The following is a 21,252-nucleotide window of genomic DNA, read 5'->3' as shown; positions in this document are numbered from 1 at the left end:
TTGGGCAAGTGGTGAATTCTGAACAAAAACCAGAACTTTTCACTTCACGTAGCTAGCTGGAATCAACTCGTTCTTTTTGATGTGATGCACTCACTAATCAATTTTTGATATTTTTGATGCAGCAATGAGTTTTTAAATATTTCAGTTTTCTTGCCGAAAAGCTCGCTGCTTTCGCCTTTTCTGAGGAACGCAACTCTGACGAAAACGCTTCCCAGAGACGACCAGCTTAAGAATTGTATAGTTGAAAATTATAAAACGCTTGATAAAAATGTGTTTTAAAAGAACATGATTGCTTACTGCGACATTTGCATTTAATGTCTTAAATTGTTGAATAGCAATAGCTTGTTGAACTATGAATGGTACACTATTTTACAAATAGTGCAAATAGGCAAAAAAGGACTAGTGTATCAACTCAAAAAAAATCAGGTGATTTCAGCAACAAAATAAAGTGCAAGGTGGTTTTGCAGAAAAACACTCAAGAATTCACCAAAAATTGCCCAAAGCGAATGAACTGGGTTGCTTCATGAAATTTTCATTAACATAGAAGCAAATCCAAGCGATTCTCATTAAAATCAACACTGACCAACACACGCATATTGATTCTTCATTAAAGTTAGGTCATATAAGTTCATGCGAGTCAACAAAAGTCGCAGTGCTCTTTTGATCATGTGCGTACGGACACCTTGTATACAGGATTGCTGATATGTATGAAAATAATTGTTTGGAATCGATTCAAATAAGCAAAATAGGGCTGTTTCGTCATAAAACACTTATAAGAAATAACACCCTCTATATTAAACCCACACAGAGCAACAATCTTGTACCTCAAAAGAACAGAAAAAAATGAAAACTCACCTGAGTCCGATGGTGTATCGACTCCGTAGCTCGCCATATTATATGTTGGCAGCTCGATGGCCTTAACGTAGCTGTGATCGTTGGCAGTTGCGTAATTGATCCAGACCTTTTCCATGAATTTTTTCTTTCCTTCCTTTGTAAGAACTTGACCTGAGTCGTCTCTAACCTTTGTCACATCTAAACCTAAGACGTTTCTAATCCTTGCCTCATCTTCACCTGAGGCGTCTCTACCCTTTGTCTCATCTTCACCTGACACGTCTCTAACCTTTGTCTCATCTTCACCTGACACGTCTCTAACCTTTGTCTCATCTTCACCTAACAAGTCTCCAACTTCTATCTCATCTTGCGACTCTGGGGAAAACATATCCAAGTTTATCAAATCGCATGGTGGTAATTGCGACATTCCGATTTCGAAATCCTCCCAGCTTAAACCGATTGCTGACTCTGTGCGTGGTTTATCCAACGGTAAATCTTTTTCTGGCTCTACGATTGGAACTTTGATAGGCACTTCCACCTTTCTCCTTTTATTATTTGCATTTCTTCTTCTTCTCCTTTTATTTTTCGGTTTTCTAATTTTCACCGGTGGTTCTTCATCCTCATCATCCGTCTTAAGCAAAGGTAACCCCGCTGCTGCGTACGCGTATTCGTATTGTAACAGCTCCCATTGCACATCCGCGTCTTCCTCTGCGGCACTTCGCGGCGCATGATTGGCTATTATTCGTGCGAAAACGTCGTCGATCTCAACTGATTTTTTTTTCTCAATTTCATTTTTCATTTCTGAAAGAAACGAATCAACATTTTTTATCAGGCTCTCCGAATTCGGCATTTTCCATGGCAGACTCAAAAGTGACTCCCATAGTTCTTCAGCCCGTGGAACAATTGGGCTAGACCACATGCAGATGTTGGGTGATGGCTCGTTATTGAGAAGGATGTCCCGCTTTTTACAAATTTTCTGAGACGAGTTTTCAATACATTTTTCCAGCGTAGAACAGTCCACAAACATCGTGTCGATTCCGAATTCATTACAAACGTTGGTTAAATATGCAAATAAATGTGACGGATCGATATCAAAAAAACTGGGTTCGAACTTCCACATCTTTCCCAATAGGCTGAAAAATCCGAATGAACAATAGACGCATTCTATTAATTTCTCCGCTTCATCAAGAGACAAGTTACTAGTTGGAAAATCGGTTTCATCCAATGCGGGCAATAATAGATCAGGACTTGGACAGCCCAAAATGGCATTCTTAGTAGGGAGACCGTTCTTGACAGCTCCTATCTCAGCTCGATAGTGAGAAAGGAGCCTGCCGACTTTGCAGAATCCCAAATCGCATCCCTCGAAATCGTTGCAAGGGAAATCACTGATATTTTCATGGTAGAGACGCCCGTTTGTCACTGATATGCTCATAATTTCGTGTCGATGAGTACACTTACTCTAACATCACAATAGCCCTGGATAGCGGGTCGATTAACGATCAAGCAGCTGCTGCAAAGAAAATTTATACAATTAGATTTCAGCAAATAGATACAATCAGATCAAAAATGACTGTTAAGGACTAAACATTTTTTTATACCGCTCATAACACTGGGGGGAATTTAGGAGTGTCTCTGCATAATGCATAAATGGTTGAAAAGAACATTTTTTAGTGAACAAATTAGTTATTATTAAGATAAATGTTAATATTTCCACCAAGTTTTACAGCAGACTGACAATCGAGAAAATTAAATTGTGATTTCAAAATTTCCGCGGAAAAGGGCAAAAATAACCGAAAAAGTTATACGACAGACAAGGGCCAAATTGATCTGTCTTGTTCCAACAATATTTTTGAGGATGGCTCGAAACAGGGTAGTCCTCAATGTGGCAAAATTCACTAATCACTGGCACATAGTTTGGGCATAAATATTGCAAACAAATTTTCGCGGTTTTTTAATAAATTCTTAACCAGTTTTACTAGATCCGGGAACTCAAATTTCCCATTTTGTGGCTTGCTGTTGGAGCGTCAGAGCGTTTTCAGGCTTTAAAAATCTCGTTTTCCAATGTTTCCTAAAGTCAGTCAAAGGTTCAATTCGATAACTCTTGCCGTTTTCGAGATTTGTCACATTGAAACCTTAAGTAATTTTTTTACCTCAAATTTGATCTTAGTATGTAAATTACAGCAATAATCTGCTCAAATTTCCAATAAAACAAAAACATAATAATTTATTTATAATTAAAACAAAGAATTTAATAAATTATTGTCGTACGGAAAAACAAATAATTTTCGTTTCGGAAGTCTTCTGCAGCTTTTGAAATTCTCTTGCACATAAACACAAACCATATCGAGGCATTTTCAATAAATTCAATGTAATAGTAGAAATTAAAATAGTTCCTTTAGCAGTCAGCTCACAGCAAAACAAGATTTGTTCATGTTCCGCTTCAAAAATGACAATATTAAAGATTAAATTTGAATAAATCATTAGAGGTTTCAACGTGAAATATCTCGAAAACCCTGGGAGACATCGACTTGAACCAAGTACACATTTTATCTTAGTAAGAGAGTATGAGATATTGGCAACAAAAATCGATAATTTAGAACCCAAAATATGTGTGAAGTTTTCAATGGCTCCAGAACTAACGTTCACTTAGGAACTTCAAGCTAAGAAATTCCAAATCTGGATTTCTCGATGAATTTTCCGTTTGACTGACCCCAAAAAAATTGTTTTGGTTACACTTTGACACCCTGTACCTCGAAAACTGGGATAAGGCAAATTTGCCCAAAACACCTTATTTTTGCATAAACAATGTCATTGAATTTCGTCACATTAGTTGAGCACCACCTTGTATAAACTTTTCGTGTGATTTGGTGGAAAAATCCATGTCTTTATTTTTTACCATCTTCTTATTCAGCTACTTTAAAATACACATGAGCACAATGAGCCTTTGTAATTTAAAAAAATTAAATTGAATTCAATGTATAACGTTATATTTTTTTAAATTGTGATTACCAAAATTCTTTTCGGCAGTTACGAAATACACCGGGATCTTTTTTGGCAAATTATTTTTAACTCTTTCAGCAATAAAAAATTAAAAAATGATCATATCCTGAATCAATGTTGAATACAAGAGTGTAATGTAAGACGGGGATGAGCTAAATTTAAAAAAATCATATTATTGTGTCTAATAATAGGCAACAGAATATGTTCTGCAGATCATATTTCTTACATACTTTATATTCTACAGGGTGTCCCGTAAGCACATGATCAAAAGGATACTGCGATACTCTTTGCACCAAAAGAAGACGATTTGACCTAACTTTATTAACAAAAGCGGTCTGGCTCCTCTGCTAACAGACAGACAAAACAGACATCTTTTTTTGCGAAAAAATTATGAATGCTACAAGATTTTACCAAGAGCACAAAATGGTAAACATATGATTAGTGCATCAACCAAAAAAAATGAGTTGATTTCATCCACGAAATAAAAAGTTCTGGTAGTTTTTGCATCACGACCCTCAAGAATTCTCCACTTGTATATGTAACTACGGATAAACTCGATTGTTTAATCAAATTATGAATCTTGTATAAGAACACATTCACAGCGTGTCTCACCAAAATACATCGTACCATTTTAACATATTTCCCGATATTTCAAAACAGATAAATTTACTGAAGAACTTTGACATTTTTTGTTAATAAAAGTTAGGTCAGATCGTCTTCTTTTGATTCAAAGAATATTGCAGTACCCTTTTGGTCCTGTGCTTACGGGACACCCTGTATAATAAACGGGACAGAACCGAAAAAAACTATAAAAATATTTGTTATTTATGTTGCTACACATACAAAAATTCGCTAAAGAAATTATTTAGAACAATGTTGAACTTAATATGTCTTTGAGGAAAGTGGACACAGTGGATTTTCAAAGTATTCATATTTGTAACTATAGGGAGGGACAGTTTTAAAACATTTATAGTTTCGCAAAACTTCACAATTTTTCGGCTCAATTCACTTAGCTTCCGATCCAACACGCTTTACTATCCAAACAGGGCGACTTTAACTTGATTTTTAGTTTCAAGATGCAGCTCAAAACGATTAGCTTAATTTTTAAACAAGCACCACTTTTCCCAAACATTCAAGTTAAAGAAGCTACGAGGTGTTAAACAAAAATGATTGGTCTTCAGCGCCACTGTAACTGAAATGCCGTTGAAAGTTGAAGGAATTTTCATGGAGCATTTTCCTTATTTTCAAGCAAACAATTTTCGAATGCCGATATTAAACGCATTTTTCAACAATAAATAAGTCAATATAGAGAAAGTGAATTGAAATAATTGAATAATCCTCGTCGTTATGCCCCGGTCGAAGTGAGAGGAACACCATGCAAACCACACGGAATCGACGATAGCTAATCGAAAAATATTTCTTTTGTATAACCGGAAACATACAAAGTCTCCCAGATGAAAAATAATAAAAATTTACAAAAAAAATACGACTCTGTTACAAAACCTCGTTATTCTCAATTCAACCTTGTATAACGGTTCAGTTTGATCTGGCAGGATTATAGAAAAACTAATATTGTTATTATTAAATTTTAATTTTGGGTGAAATTCCCGAGAAAGAAATAGTCTCGAATTAATTATCGAAAAATTTGAGAAGTAAAAGTCTCGAATTAACTATCGAAACATTTTAGAAGTAAAATCTTCAATTAACTATCGAAAAATTTAGAACTAGTTTGTACAAGAAGTAGTACAAAAAACATTTTTGTTTTTAGACCAAGTTCAAATAACGTACGACAAAGTTAAATTCCGAAGAGAAGCAAGCGACAATATGAATTTGCACAAAACCTTCCCAATTCCAATAAAAACGACGATTGTGAGCTCAAAAGTTACTTACGTCGTTTCGTTGGCGAGAAAAACACATTTTTGTTTTTGGAACCAATTTTGTACGACAAAGTTAAATTTCCGAAGAGAAGCAAGCGACAAGACGAATTTGCACAAAACCTTCTGAATTCCAATAAAAACACGATTTTGAGCTCAAAAGTTACATCGCCGGTTTCGTTGACGAGAAAAATACATTTTTGTTTTTTGGACCAATTTTGTACGCCAAAGTTAAATTTCCGAAGAGAAGCAAGCGAGAAGATAAATTTGCACAAAACCTTCTAAATTCCAATAAAAACACGACTGTGAGCTCAAAAGTTACTTAGCTTGTTTCGTTGCCGAGAAAAACACATTATTGTTTTTTGGACGAATTTTGTACGACAAAGTTAAATTTCCGAAGAGAAGCAAGCGACAAGATGAATTTGCACAAAACCTTCTAAATTCCAATAAAAACGACGATTCTGAGCTCAAAAGTTACTTAGCTCGTTTCGTTGATGAGAAAAACACATTTTTGTTTCTGGAACCAATTTTGTACGACAAAGTTAAATTTCCGAAGAGAAGCAAGCGACAAGATGAATTTGCACAAAACCTTCTAAATTCCAATAAAAACACGATTTTGAGCTCAAAAGTTACTTAGCTCGTTTCGTTGATGAGAAAAACACATTTTTGTTTTTGGAACCAATTTTGTACGACAAAGTTAAATTTCCGAAGAGAAGCAAGCGACAAGATGAATTTGCCAAAACCTTCTAAATTCCAATGAAAACGACRATTCTGAGCTCAAAAGTTACTTAGCTCGTTTCGTTGATGAGAAAAACACATTGTTGTTTTTGGGACCAATTTTGTACGACAAAGTTAAATTTCCGAAGAGAAGCAAGCGACAAGATGAATTTGCACAAAACCTTCTAAATTCAAATAAAAACACGATTTTGAGCTCAAAAGTTACTTCGCCGGTTTCGTTGACGAGAAAAACACATTATTGTTTTTTGGACGAATTTTGTACGACAAAGTAGTAAATTTCCGAAGAGAAACAAGCGACAAAATGATTGCTTCTGTTGATATGAGCAGATAAGATAATGCATTATTAATTTGGAAAATTATTAAGTTTTGGCAAAGCTTCTGCTATTTTAGAACGAATGCAGAAGTACAGCAAACAGAAAAGAATATCTAGTGTATGATTGATCAATAAACGCTTTGATCAGGGTAAAATGTCTTTAGAGGTCGATTTAATTTTGATTTAAATGCGAATCAAATATATCATGCTGTTATTTAATGGTGGGTTTATAAACGAGAATAAGGATAAGGCTGAAAGCATAAGAATAACGCCTAATGGGGTGTTTATAAAGTAGAATAAGGAACAATATTATTTTACGTACAGCGAATCAAATGAAAGCATAGGCTTAAGAAACAATAGGGTTGTGTCTGTTTATGTTAACATTATCGCGGTAACATGCGAATAAAAGCTTATTTCACATAAATATTGTACATTAAAATGGATTTGTCCACTGAAGAAGTGGTGGTTCTATTTGGATGAATAATTTCATTCTAATTCATTCTATTCTAACCTCTAATTCTATTCTAATTCATTCTAACCTCACAACAAAATGTAGATACGATCACGTGGGATATTGGAATATCATTTATCAACATATCAAGACTTCTCATTACTGGTTGCTATTTAAGGAATGTTTAATAATATGAATTTTAATAAGAGAATCGATTTGTGGTCCGGTAAAATCGACGTATTGTTAAAAACCAAAACATTAAACCGACGCCCTATACGTTCAAATTAAGCTCGTTTTGAGCGTGTACCAGGATTGCGATAAAAAAAAGCACATCAGCCATGCAATTGTGAATAGTGTTTTCCATAAACAAGAAATTTACTAATTTACTAGTGCCTTTTGTTGGAATAATCCGCCTTAATGCGTCAAATAAGTCGGGAAATGAGCCACCAGGCACACACACCAAGCTGAACAGGCAGGCATGCCAGCACATAAATTAGAAGGAAAAATCAGTTTGCGACCCGGAAAACTATTGGCAAAACAACTTTGCACCACCCATAATAAAAAGCTAAATTTCGGCCTGTACACTTTGAACGGGGAAGCAAAAGTTCTCCTTATGAGTTCCCATGGAGTAGCTGCTAGGAATAATAATTGACCGAAAAATGGAGATTAATCTGCAGTAGGCCCAAGAGCCGCTCGCTGGTTTAGATCGCTCTAAACTCGAAAGTTAAATTTCAGAGGTTTCAGAGCTTAAGGAGTTTGACGGGGTTGGAGCTGAGAAAAAAATTTCAACGGAAGAACAATAAAGTGAAAGCAGAAAAAGACGCTACCGTTTTAATTCAGTCCACCCATGTTCAATAATCCAGATAAAAACATAGAAGCAGAAGAAAAAAAGAAGCTAAATAAGCAATAATCCAGATAATAGTCTAAAAATCATAGGGCATAGAAACCATCATTTTCAAAAATCAATCTTGGAAAGATAAATCTGTAAAAATAGTCGGAATATAATATATTTGATGTTGTGGTTAATGACCGTGATAATAATCAGTAATTGTTTATTTTTGCTTTTTTCGGTCATTAGATGGTGGCAAAAATAAAACACTATTTTCTTATGGGGGGACGGCAAAGTCGAAACGTCGGCCAGAAGGCTTATTGACTAAATGGTTTTGGAAATTACGATTTTCAAAAACCAAAAATATCACTCTCAAAAAAAAAAAGGTAATTGACTTACCCAACGACACAATTTCTTAAAATTGTTTGGCCTACACAATAAAAGAACCCGGAAAACGATGCTCTCTCTGAAGACAGGATCACAGTGTTAAACGCACTTAAACTTGACAAAGTTGAAGACAAAATGAGCAAGACACCTGTTTGAACACTAGTGCACCTGACCAAGATTCAGTAGAAACTGAAGGAACTTAGAGTTTATCTAGAGAAAGAAGGGTTGATGTTCAACCCATCCGGTCGTAAATCAAATTGTGGTGGGGGGATAAAGGGGTTGAAGGTTAAACCTTATCGAGAAAGATAAGAACAGCAGATTTGCAAACTTCTACCGACCACCATCAGGTAATATCAGGTATATACAGGGTGGCTTCTAATGCATGTCACTTATTTAATGAATTCCATAGCCACCTTACAAAATGTAACAACTTTTTGAAAATTTTAAATAAAATAATTTATCATTTGAAAACGGTTGATATCACAGCTTAAAGTGCAAATGCAAATTTGTAAATTGTCTATCTAATGACGTATTAATATACAGGTACTTTCATTTGAAAACCAAAAGTTATTTTGCGTTAAAAAGTTTTAAATTGAAGTCCACATTGTTAACCCCTGTACAATGTATTGATATTTTGGTTCAATAGAATTCTTAACGGATCCGTGGTGATTGAAACGACGTATTTTTTTTAAATCTTTAACTGCTTTTTTTGCTTCTACAATGAATTTTTAGATACCATGTTTTTAAGCAAAATTTTACTAAAATGGCGATAATCTGCCAACATCGCAAGTAAGAAAAAAACAATTTAGGGAGCATATGCAGCGTTTCAGGCTGCATGCCATGAGCTCACGAAAAATGGGTAGTTCTATTTAAAAAAATACACTTTGATCTTGCCTCGCTTTTCTGAGACACTCTGTATCATATAAGATATTTTTAAAATGTGCACACTACAACTTTTATAGAAAACTATTTTTCGAAAGTTCAACAGCAACGGAAATAATGGACTCTATCACACTAAAAAACCACCTTGCATAAAAGCAAAATTCTCAAAAAGCTATTAACTAATTTTTGTTGAAAATTGTAAACATGTAAATTATCAATCTACAAAAATAGTCGGAGTGTCATTTATATACCCTTTCCTGCACTTTGTGGGTAATGGGTAAAATTAGCAAAAAAAATATAATTGATTTTTACGCTTTAATCGCTTCGCTTGCGTGACTTACTACAACCGAAAAATGGAAACTTGTAAGTGCATCACTTGAGAACAAAGCGCGAAGACTTCAACAGTTTCTTCAAAATCGGAATCAAGCCAAGATTTGCCCGATTATCTTCGAAAAATTGTTAAATAACAAAGCAAAAACCAAATATTCAACAGTGAGCTGAACAAGAGCGAAACGCGAGATATTCTCGTACTCAAAGCAGCAATAGAATGTTTAATGAATTAGGTTTAAAAAAAAACGTTCGTTTGGATGCAAAATCATAATAAAATCCTTGTAAAATTAGAAAGTTTTCACGTGGATACAAACGCCGTTAAAAAACAAGCAATCAGGTTAAAAAACAGACCTTAAGACAGCCATGGCTGTGAGTAGAGAGTCCTAGAGAGTAACTAAAGTTTCATTTCATCGGACTTATCGGATCTTAAGTTAGCTGTCTAAGCTAATGTAAAGCTTAATTAATTTTCGATCGACGAGATATTAACGCAAAAGTAATGTATTCCCTTGCTAAACAAGAAAGAAACCGGAAACAAGAAATTAAATTAGGATTGGGGGGTTTGAAGCTCTTCGAAAAGACAATCTCCAACATCGTTTGTTTGTGGAATGTGGAATTGCGAGATAAATGACTTGGAATGACATCCTAATTACCCAATCGAGCTATTATTCTGCAGTAGACCTATTAGATACTTAATACTTGTTCGGGAAATGTTCATCAGTCCTAAATAAACAAATATCAATGGTCCCGCATGGTGATTAGCGTTGTGTGGTTAAAAGTAGGGATTTCCATGTCGAAGATGATTTCATGAAAACATATTAATGGACGATTGCAAAATATCCGAATCTTCACCAAACTATCGGACGAAATTTTGGACGATTCACTTATTAGCTCATTCGGATTAGATGACCCAATTTTATCAAACTCCTCGTTTGTAAAACAACAATCATTCGATAACATACTTATTAATGATAAATTCAATTATTACACATGTTACATATTAGCTGTTATCGTTAAATAGATTCAAAAGCTCTTGAGATTCTGAGATCTGAAAGTAGGCCAAAACGGATTGATTATGAACAAAATTAAATCATATGCCGTTCAAAATGCTTCATTTGGGCAAAACGAATTTTTTTCAGCTGGCCTCATAGCAACCATTTTTCAACCCCTTACCCCGCCCATGTAACGATACGTAAGATTTTACAGTTATTATTACAATTACAATAATTACGTAATATTTTAGATTTTTGTTTCGACAATTACGACTGTTCGGAGAACCAACATAAATCTTAGTCTAAAACTACAAATTCCCAGGACTCATATTCAAAGAAATAGCCAATACTTTCTTCTTCCTAAATGACCATATATCACATCAAGTTTTATTGCTGAACCTTAAATTTTGCCCACTTAACATGATATAGATTTATTTGTCACCTAAAGGGTTCGAACCTGAAAGTTTCATCCTGTTGATTCTCTCCATCGGCCAAGAAAGTCGATCGTATTGATTTTCAACATACTTATATTGAGTGAACAATAGGCGTTACAGGATGTTGAAAATATGAGGTAGACGCTCAAAAGCATAAGCATGAGCATGAGCTTCAAAAGAACTATTTTCAAAGGCGTTAGAATCTATGTATAACACATTAAAGCATTACCCATTGAATCAAGTACAAGACGATTAGTTGAGACACGTTCAAAAAGATGCCAGAAAAATGTTGAATATTAATTTCACTCATGATCATCGATAATGCTATACGGGACGTATAGGGTATTGATAAACGACAATTCGATCTTCAAAATTAACCAGATAATTTTCCGCATGTTTTCGTTGCAGATTTTACTCCTATAACAGGTAAAATTGGTCAGTAGGGTGTTGAGTAGCAAAACCTACTTAGATAATATATGGGATTTTCCTTATCGGCAATTAACACGGAGTTGGGATAAAAGAAACCAAAGCAGATATCCATTCAAGCCAAAGTCAATATAGGCACTCTCTACCTGTGGTGAACGTAAATTAAGAGGTGACATAATACAGGGTGAATCAAAATTGGATCATCACCTCTGGATGCGTTCAGCATAAAATTGTCTGTTCCGAAAGGATTTAGTTTCCAAAACAATGTCCATTCGCCACCCCGTTTTTTAAATCTAATTTGAAATTTAGTAGTGTTCCTTTGAAATTCAAGTGGCAGGCCAAACTTACATTGTTTTAAATGAAATACCGCACTTTTTATTGCATATTCGAACGATACGAAAAATTTCAGGCATTCGAATATGCAAAAAAGTGGGGCATTTCATCTAAAAAATATAAGTTTGGCCTGCCACTTTAGACCCTGTGCCAATTAGTATTACCTTTAATTAAACTAGACGTTATTATCTGCATCTCTTGAATTTAATATTTTGCTCCAAATTTCAAATTAAACGAGGTGCCCAACGTTGAATCAATAATCCTGCACATTTCCGAATAAAGTCAAATTGGCGAGTGCAACCCGAACTTTGCTAAATTAAACAAAAAGTTTTGTTTTCTCTTATCCTTAGCGTGCAGCAGACAGAAGCGACTAATTGTAGTAACTAAAGTGTAAACTAAAATTGTGTTTGATTTTCTTTATAATTGTTATTTATACAGGGTGTTGTCCGTAATATACCGTTTATACAGGGTGTGTGCCATAAATATGTCAAAATATTTTAGCAGCGTGTTCTCCTAGTCATTTTAGCTCCTCTAAAATGACTAGGAGGTCTTCCTGAGAACTTTTTTAATTTGAGGTCTCATTTTTGAGATATTTGATCTCCAAAATGGCGAAAAATATTAGTTTTTGTTGTTTTTCTTTAAAACGGTTAAACATTGGGAACTTAAATTTTGGTACGTATTATAAGATAATTCAAAGCCATTCTATGGTAGTGTTTTGTAGTTCAGTTTACTTTTATACAGGGTAGACTTGTGGAACTCCTACATTTGTCTTGTTCAGAACTTCTTTGTGTGCACTTTTATCACTTTGTGCACAAACTTTTATCAACATAATTTTTTCAATTACTACAAGTTATTTAGCAATTTTTTTATCTCTTATTGTTTTTTCTTAAGGGCACTAGTTTGCCCGCAATGCATTGCTAGGGGTCAAGAAGCTCCTATAAACTCGCCTTCTAGATATCCCGATTTAAACGCCCTTGATTTTTACTTCTGGGACCATTTAAAAAGTACGGTATATTCACCAGAAGTGAATACAATCGAAGAACTTTAGGAAATAATTTTTTATATTTCTAACGAAATAAGAACTTCAGTGCAAACTTTACGGTCTGAAAATTTTAATTTAATTAAAAGACTGCTGCTAAGTTAACATTAGAATGGTTATTTAAATTTAATTTTGTTTGTTTATATCGTTGCGCATATTGTTACCATGTTTTTATTTAAGTAAAATGTATTGAAACTATCATGTATATTAGTAGATGCGATTTCCGCCTTTATAATTTCTGAAATCGATCGAAACGCTGGAATTATCTGAAAATGACACGACCAACAGCATTCAAATATGTTTAGCACCAAAAAGTTGCCAGAAAAAAGAAACACGAAAATTTTATAAAGGGACCAGGAAATTTTGCCCAAAAATTTCAACTGTTTGCCAAAGGGCCGAATTGATGCTCGAAATACTAAAAATAAGAAAAATAGGTAACAGACAAATACCAAATGAAAAATGTTTTGGTGTTGCAGCTTAACGAGAAAAAATTTGCAGACCCTCCGAAAAGTCCTAATGTGATAGACAAGGAGGAATTCGTTTGCCATGCGGTTGGCAGGGCAAAAAAATTAAAATTAATTAGAATTTTATTTTTTGTAAATTTTTGGAAAACTGTCATTTCAATGATTCTATCTGCTTAAAGGCTCGCCAAAAACTAGTAGAACTAAACAAAATAAATCTCAGTTTTGAGTAGTTAAAGGGAGGTTATAATTTAGCCACTTGTGGGCGTTTGGATCTTGTCAATACCGCCATCACCACCGCGGAATTTTCAAACATTCTTTCAGTTGTCCACAGAGTGTCTAAGAGGGTCGTCTAGTGGTAGGTAAGTCAGCAATCAACAATTATTTGATCTACATATAGGTACAGTGTCAATTTGAAAACTTCCCACCTATGTGACCTACTTAGGCAACATAATATAAGTTGTTCAAATGTTGTCAATTTTCCGGTAAATAATAATTAAGTCTGTTTTTGCATTCTGCTGCAATTCGCCTTTTAAGATCCTCAATATCAGCAGGTTGTGTTTTTTAAACAATGGACTTAAGATGTCACCAAAGGAAGTAGTCTAAGGGCGTTCAATCCGGTGATCTTGGAGGCCATTCAATTGGTTCCCTACTGCCAATCGTTCTATCCGGGAATATCTTATCAATGTTAGGGAGAGTTCGAAAAGAGACCTTCTTATTGTTTTTAGGAAAATAGACAACATTTTCACCAACTTATATTATACGTTGCGATTATGCGTAAGCAGATCCCATGGATTTTATTGTAGAAATTTCTCTTTAAGATCGTATTTTTCTCCGTAAAAAGAGTTATTTTTCATAAAGTAAAACAATCAACTAAATTAAACTAGATTTTTCTCCTGTTATTCAACGGTTTTAACGGTGTAACCGAACATTCTAATCATTTGTACTATAAGGAGACCCAATGACATAATTACAAATGAAACTGACGGGTCTTTCGGATTTTTCATATTTTTAATATCTAGTCTATTTTAGTGTTTTAATATTGTATTATTTAAAAATATTCAGTCAAGCACCAAAATGCAAAGTTTCACTAGTTTTTGTACCAAGACACTCAATCTAACTATGAGTTTTGCATAGAAACAAATTTACATAGAAAGTCATCGTATTATTTTCGCGGTATTCGAAAAAGCATAATTTTTTTGGAGAATTTTTATCATCAATAGTCACATTTTTTTTTATAAGATTCGATTTTTTTTAACCAACTATTGTCGAGTATTTTTTTAATCATGTGTTTCCATGGGGGACACTGTGTATGTTCGTTTATTTTATCCACACTTCTGAAGACCCCACAGAACTGTTTCAAAAAGCCGATTCAACAGTGGACACAAATAATAATTTAAAAAAACAGCACAACACTTTAGCAGAAAGAGTGTTGAAAATGTTGCTTACAAACAGTTCGCTAAATACATCAAGCAATTTCAAAGATAATTAAATTGTGCAGCTTTTGGCGTTTATCGCGCCGAAATCGGTAAGAAAAGCTGAAACGTATAAACGCAGCCAAAAATGTGAAACCCTCGTATTTTTAGGCTGATGTCTATCATTAAGGATTGATCAGAAAGACGATTCTTCTCTCTACCATTTAGCTTTTTGTCCATTAAAATCCGTTTAAAACCTCGGAGTTATGATTGAAAAAATGTTAGTGCCCTTTTTGGATCAGATTTGCAAATCTTAGGGCATAGTGTGATCACACAAGGCTTGTAGAGACGAAAGAACGACAAGAACTTTCCAAAGCCATTTTGCTAAGAAAGCAAAGAGCGCACGCACATATCTCTTATTTCTGGCTGGCTCAATTTCAAAAATTCAAAATGCACCTTAAGGCTGTTTCGTTTCTCTTTGATTTGGTATTTTGGAATTTGAAACCTGCAAATAAACTCGGAAGTGACAGACAATTCCCACCGCTAATGTGGGGCTTTTATCACAAGCAAGTATTAACAGTGTAATTTCCCGACTTCGTGGACTAAATTTTGGTGGACGTTTGCTTACTAAAATTTGAATAGAAAGAAAAACTGCTGCTTCAATTCGGAAATTTTCTGAATTTTTCCTGCTTTATTACTAGGAAGTGCCCTGTAAGATTCGTATCGTAACCAAAACCAACCGATTTTCATATCTACTTAGCTATTTCTAAATGTAAAATGTCCCTGGAAATAAAAACATAGACTAATATGAGTGAATCATATTCAACAGATCAAAATTCGCATGCAAATTATTGGTTTAAAAAACAAAGATTACTGCTTATTTACTTCAAGTGAATGAAAATTAATATTTGGCCTGATGAAACACTTCTTTAGTTTGCTCAGAAACTTTGCCAGCGTTTATTTGGTGGCGGATGTGGAAGGGATGAAACTGTAGGAAGTAAGAACCTTTTTAATCGTCTCTTTGAAATGGCTCGCAAATTCATTCAATTAAACGGCCTTCGCCGAGACTGAAACTCTTAAAGAGGACTTTGATCTGCGGCAAGATTTTGCCAAATTGGAAACCATTTTCCTACACGTCACTAGAATATATTCCAAATATTTTCTCCAAAGTTCCATTTTTGCAAATTAATTTCACTAAATCTTTTTTTCATGAAGTTTTGATCCAAGCAGAACTTTCAATGAAACTTTTTCCCAATAAAATATTCCCCCCAAAATAAAAATTAATCACTTCCACAGATCTCCTTCCACAGGAGGTCTCACTCTCTCACGGTCACAGCGAAATCGTTATGGTGGTCCGCTGAAGTCTGTCCCAGTCGGAGCTGAAGATTGGTTGCTGGTGTTGCTGTTGATGATGATTGGATTATCTGTCTGAACTATTTCCTTCCAAATGCTGTTTCATCGCCGGACCAATCTACATCATGTCCTCGAAAGGTTAGTTCAAATCATCTGTCTTTTGGTAACTTTTTCCTTTTATTTCTTTCTTTCAGGTTTTTCCGATAGGCAGAGTTTAATAAATGCCAGAGCTGCATCTCATCTTCAATATGTTGATTAGAAGATCCATGTTTTTTAAATGTTCGTCGACACTTTTTTAAACAGTGAACGTTGCTCGAAAATATTGGAATTGTTCGATTTTGACGATTCGAGCCAATCAGAGTTTCTGTTTTGAGACGAATCTGAAACCAGTACTGGTTCCAGACCCGTATTCAGTGCTAAGGAAAGGAAGAAATGGAAGACTTTTTCTCAAAGGTATTGTCGTTTTTATGCCCTTCTTATTCGTTTTTTCAGGTCCGGGTAACGGGTAAATTGTCAAAAACCTTAATAGCACTGGTCCAAATCAGAGTTTTGCTTTAGGCCAGGAACGTTCATTATGGGAGGTTTGAAAAATGCCCTTCGAATCCTTTGGATGTCTTCGAACATTTGGGCGATAAACATTCTGGCATCGTTTCAGCAAACACGAGTGCTCCATTGCAATCAAATCATAAGTGAACTGCACACTTACCTCATTAAATTTGTTGGTCACTAAACGGTTGTGAGAAGAAAAGCACACCGCCTTAGATGAGTCCGGGCAGAAGACCTCAAACAAAAACCTCATTGTGTGACATTTTACCAATGTTACGATTTTTTTTCTGTATGAACTTGGTCGCTTGCCATTGGTAGTTCTCGGCTGGTTGTCAATGTTAGCTTCCATATTAGTTCTGCATAAAACTAATTATTATCATACTGATCCGAAAAATGGGTCACTTCTTTTACAGCGTTATTGAATTGGGATGGAGCAAATCTTGGAATCTGTCCCCGCCTCATTCAGCTGGTTCTAAGATCTTCATCGTCTCAATTAGTTCTTTAAACTGCTTATTTCAATTGTGTTGATGATTTATGACATCCGATTTATCCCTTAATCATATTTTAGATTCCGTACAAGAAGGACTAGGCAGATGTTATTGATTACGAGACCTTAAGAGTGGACCACTTTGTAGAATGAATTACGAGAGAAAAATATTTATCATCCAGAAAGGTGGATGCGTTCTTTACTGATTGTCTACATAACATTAAGGTACAGTGTGGACAAGACCTTGATCTCTGGTTGTTGTGCGGCGAGTCGCAGAAGTCATGTCTAATTCATTTAAAATTTAGTCGACTCTATTTTGGGTAAAAGTTCCGCGCCGACAATTTTTATCCTTAATTTATTATAACCAAGTGGTCCGAAAATAAGCTACCACCACCAACGTCATTTTTTTCAAATGGAAGCACCTGGTACGATGGAAAAAAATAGGTTGGTTGTTGTAACTGATTTTATAACAAGAGCATTGTTTTGCTTGCTTTTTAACCTACCTATTTGTTAATTGAACGAGTACTGTGAATATGAAGCACTTCGAAGAATCTATTGATTATGTTGCTGATGAAATGAACGCTCGTGTACAAAAGCGTTATATTAGAAATATGCAAAATCTTTACCGGTTCTATGCAGACCACGAATTTGTTAGGGTATATCGCTTTCGAAAAGAAACTATTGTTATTGATGTATAAATTTTAATGAATGTTTTCAAATAGAATTGAAGTGGCAGTAATATACGTTCACCTAAAACCATGCACCCACACCAAAACGTATGCACAGCACAAATTATATGTAATAATTATAATGGACAAACTACAAAGAAACATTCCAGATGGCAAACGGATGGTAAAACATTACAAACAGGTACATTAAATTTACAAATACGTTACGAGGAAACGACAAGGTTCTCTATGTGATTAGTGATGATCAGTCTCAATCTTCAGCAGTGTTGGTCTTGGCCTTGCAGCAAAAGTCTCGCAAGTCTTGCATATAGGTCGTAAAAGTAGACAAAATTTATTTAATAATAATACAAAACAATTTTAAAAATCTCAGACTATTTGCTCTTTTAATGAGTTATTGTGTAAAATTGTTGACTCGTACTTTTTCTATATTTTAATTGGGCTTACAAAATTTTACTGATAGAAAACAAACTCAATTATTTGAAAATAACGCACATGATTCGTCGCAACGATTAAATTATATTACTGTTTACATAGCAACTCTGTAAGTAACAGTAAGGACCCTGGCAGAAAAGTCTTAAAAAAACTAGAATCGATCACATTTTAAGTAAGTACTGTTTTATTTATCTAACACTAGAGAGTTATTGGATATGCAGTAATAAGTTTAATTTTGATTTATTTTCCAGACTGCGTGTATCTGTTATCATATTCTTTTCCTTCCTGGGTTTCAACGTGTGAAATAAAAATGTGTACATCATTTATTTCATAACGTTTCGTCGAGACGACAGCGCCATCATCAGAGTTAAAATTCATACAAACTACGAACACCAATTTACAATTAAAATATGTTGTACAAAAACTATCTCTGATCAAAAGGATACTGCGATATTCTTTGCATCAAAAGAAGACGATCTGATTTAACTTTTATTAACAAAAACTGTCTGGCTCCTCTGCTATTGATGGTTAAAGTTGTTCAAAAAAAATATCTTTTTCGAAATATCGGAAGAATGGTACGACGTATTTTAGTGAAACTTGCTGTGAAAGCTATCGCTCACGGAAATGTGACCCCAGTATATGTGTATAAAATTGTTTAATTGTCTCCCAGCCAGAAGAAATTTCCTCCCAAAAATTGTTCAAAACGGAAATTAAAAATATGGTAATAGGTTTGGAACCCTATAGTTTAAGAGAGTTTTGTCCCGATGTGTGCCCCTTTTGACGTCATTTCATTTTGTGTTTGTCCATGATTTGAAATAAAGGATTATTATTATTATTATTTTCACAGAGGTTAATCTGTGGACTTAATCTGCAAGCGGACGTTAGAAATGTCAACTGCCAGTTTAAGGTAGAAATAACGCGGACAGTATTGCTGCACAAATAGCACAGAACACTATTCTTAGGGATCTTTTCTTTTTATACTCAATTGCGCAGACGTATGTGTCAAAATACAGCAAACTTTATTACTGCATGTCCTTATTGAGCTCTTAATAACTCTCTAATTGTTTGCAGCTTTGGTTTCTAATTTAATGTTTTCGGTTAAGCGTTTAAAACGGTCAATTTTTCTTACTCATCATATTTAAGAGCTAAGAGGTCAGATTTTACCGTCAGGATTAACTGTTTTCGTCATAGATGCATTTGTACCAACAGGACATTTGTATATAGCTGATTGCCTAAAATCGGTGAGAAGCCAAATTATAATAACAGATCACCAAACTCTTGATTCTGTCAGTTCTGTCACTCACCTCATCTAAACCAGAGGGCAGGTGAATTTTCTCACTGATTTTAGGCAATCGGCAATACACATATTCCACAACGCACGACACATCACTCTCTAGTACGTCAAGCGTCAACAGTCACTCACGTCAAACTTCAATAAGCGAGTAGAACACACCTCCAAGACAACTCAATGGGACGAGCCGTGACGTCAAAATTAGTCCGGTGGCATTTGCTGTTAAATCGTGTTTTAGGTAACAACAATTCGTTACTCCACATGCAAAATTGTCGCTAATATGCATAATAAATCTCGGTGATGGTGTCGTTTGAGGTTCTCTAGGAGGAGCACTTTTAGTGAAAATTAAGCACTTTCAGTGAACATTTTTCCTGAAGGGTCCATAAATGAAGGCAAAAAAATGACAAACTTTTTAAATTTGAGTTCATTTGAGCATAATAATTCCGTTTTTTGCAAAAGTTTGAGCATCTTTTATGACCTCGACTTTGCTTGGGGTTATGTAGCATATCGATGGCCATTGGTTGGCCAGTCTGTCGGACTGTCAAAATTATCTCCATTTTAATTTGCCACATAATCAGTGTGGAACAATGTTTGCATGGACTGCATGTGCACTGGCGTTCCTATTATTCAAGAATACGTTTTTTTCCGCTGAGGATGTTGAGCAAGCAGAGATTTCTTGGGGGCTCCCGGGGAAACTCCGTTCTCTCAATATCAAGAATAGATCAAGAATATCAAGAATAGATCAACAATAGTGGCTGTATAAAACACGGTGGCGTACAACAGGACCAAAGCTTAGCCTATCCGCCATTATGAGGTAAATATATTTGGTGCCAACAGCTCTTTGTGGTGATCTTTCTGACTCCAAAGTCCAATTTTTTATTTCAAATGATTGCTGTGTATGCCTGGGTTGAGTTCAGTTAATGAGTTATAAGGGCCCTATTCTGAAACTATTCCGTTAAAAGTTAACGCACGTTATAAAGTTTACGGCCGCTTAATTTTCTGGAACTCGATTGTCTGTTACATATAACCTAATTCCGTTATAAATATTGGTAAAGCCGCTTATTTTAAAGGGTAGCCTAAAAGTAGCCGGTAAGTGTAAGCGGACAAGTTGTTGACAAATTAATATCAGATATAAGTGTGTTTTAAAGACGTTGTTTCAGTACAAGTTGAATTTGTATTAAATTTGGTGTTTTATGATATTGTTATAGAAGTTGTGAGAGAAGAAATTATCGAAAATGAAGAAAGGTACTATTAAATGCACTTACTGTTTGATTTTTTAAGCATTTTTTTCACATCCACAGGACACAACTTCGCTTACAATATGGAAACCTTCGAGACAATATCGTAATCGATTTAAAATTACCGAGGAAAAAGTCGTTATATCTGGCCAAACGGTGAATGTGGACAACTTTAAATTTTGCCTGAGGGCTCTTCTGGACCCGATTTGTGACATCGTTGAGTCTGGTGAGTATCGTATAGGGAGGATTCCTCCCAGGAGTTTTGAAGCTTTAGACAACGGCCTTTTGTCCGTCGGGGATTGAAAAACCAAACTCGTTCACCTTTGCTAAATCCGACTTGATTCGGTCTGGCGTCATATCGGCTCCTCATTCGATCAGATTCGATCTTTAATTTTGTTCTGACCTCATCGTGTACAAGTTTCAGTTGTTCTGCTAGCTTGAGTCCATAATCTTCGCCAATTTGTAAATCTTCCGGTCTTCCTGT

At 35.0% G+C, this 21,252-nt stretch overlaps 1 protein-coding gene across 2 annotated transcripts in view; it reads right to left on the bottom strand.

Moving 5' to 3' along the window:
* The window catches only part of LOC109544827, a 67,778-nt gene that overhangs the window by 41,990 nt on the left and 4,536 nt on the right, over positions 1-21,252 (bottom strand). Inside the window, exons 2-3 of one of the 2 annotated variants that reach the window (XM_019915184.2) lie at positions 16,792-16,987; positions 856-2,341 (exon numbers count right to left, since the gene is read on the bottom strand). In XM_019915184.2, coding sequence (XP_019770743.2) covers positions 856-2,263 — 1,408 coding nt within the window. In that variant the 5' untranslated portion in view covers positions 2,264-2,341; positions 16,792-16,987. The remainder of the gene's footprint in view (positions 1-855; positions 2,342-16,791; positions 16,988-21,252) is intronic. The other variant, XM_019915183.2, reaches the window with a different exon arrangement.

This window comes from Dendroctonus ponderosae, unplaced genomic scaffold (genome assembly GCF_020466585.1).
Source record: "Dendroctonus ponderosae isolate FM_Combo_2020 unplaced genomic scaffold, Dpon_F_20191213v2 Dpon_F_20191213_8, whole genome shotgun sequence".
Classification (NCBI taxonomy): domain Eukaryota; kingdom Metazoa; phylum Arthropoda; class Insecta; order Coleoptera; family Curculionidae; genus Dendroctonus; species Dendroctonus ponderosae.
The sequence above is the reverse complement of the archived record's forward strand: the minus strand, read 5'-3'. Positions and strand labels throughout refer to the sequence as shown.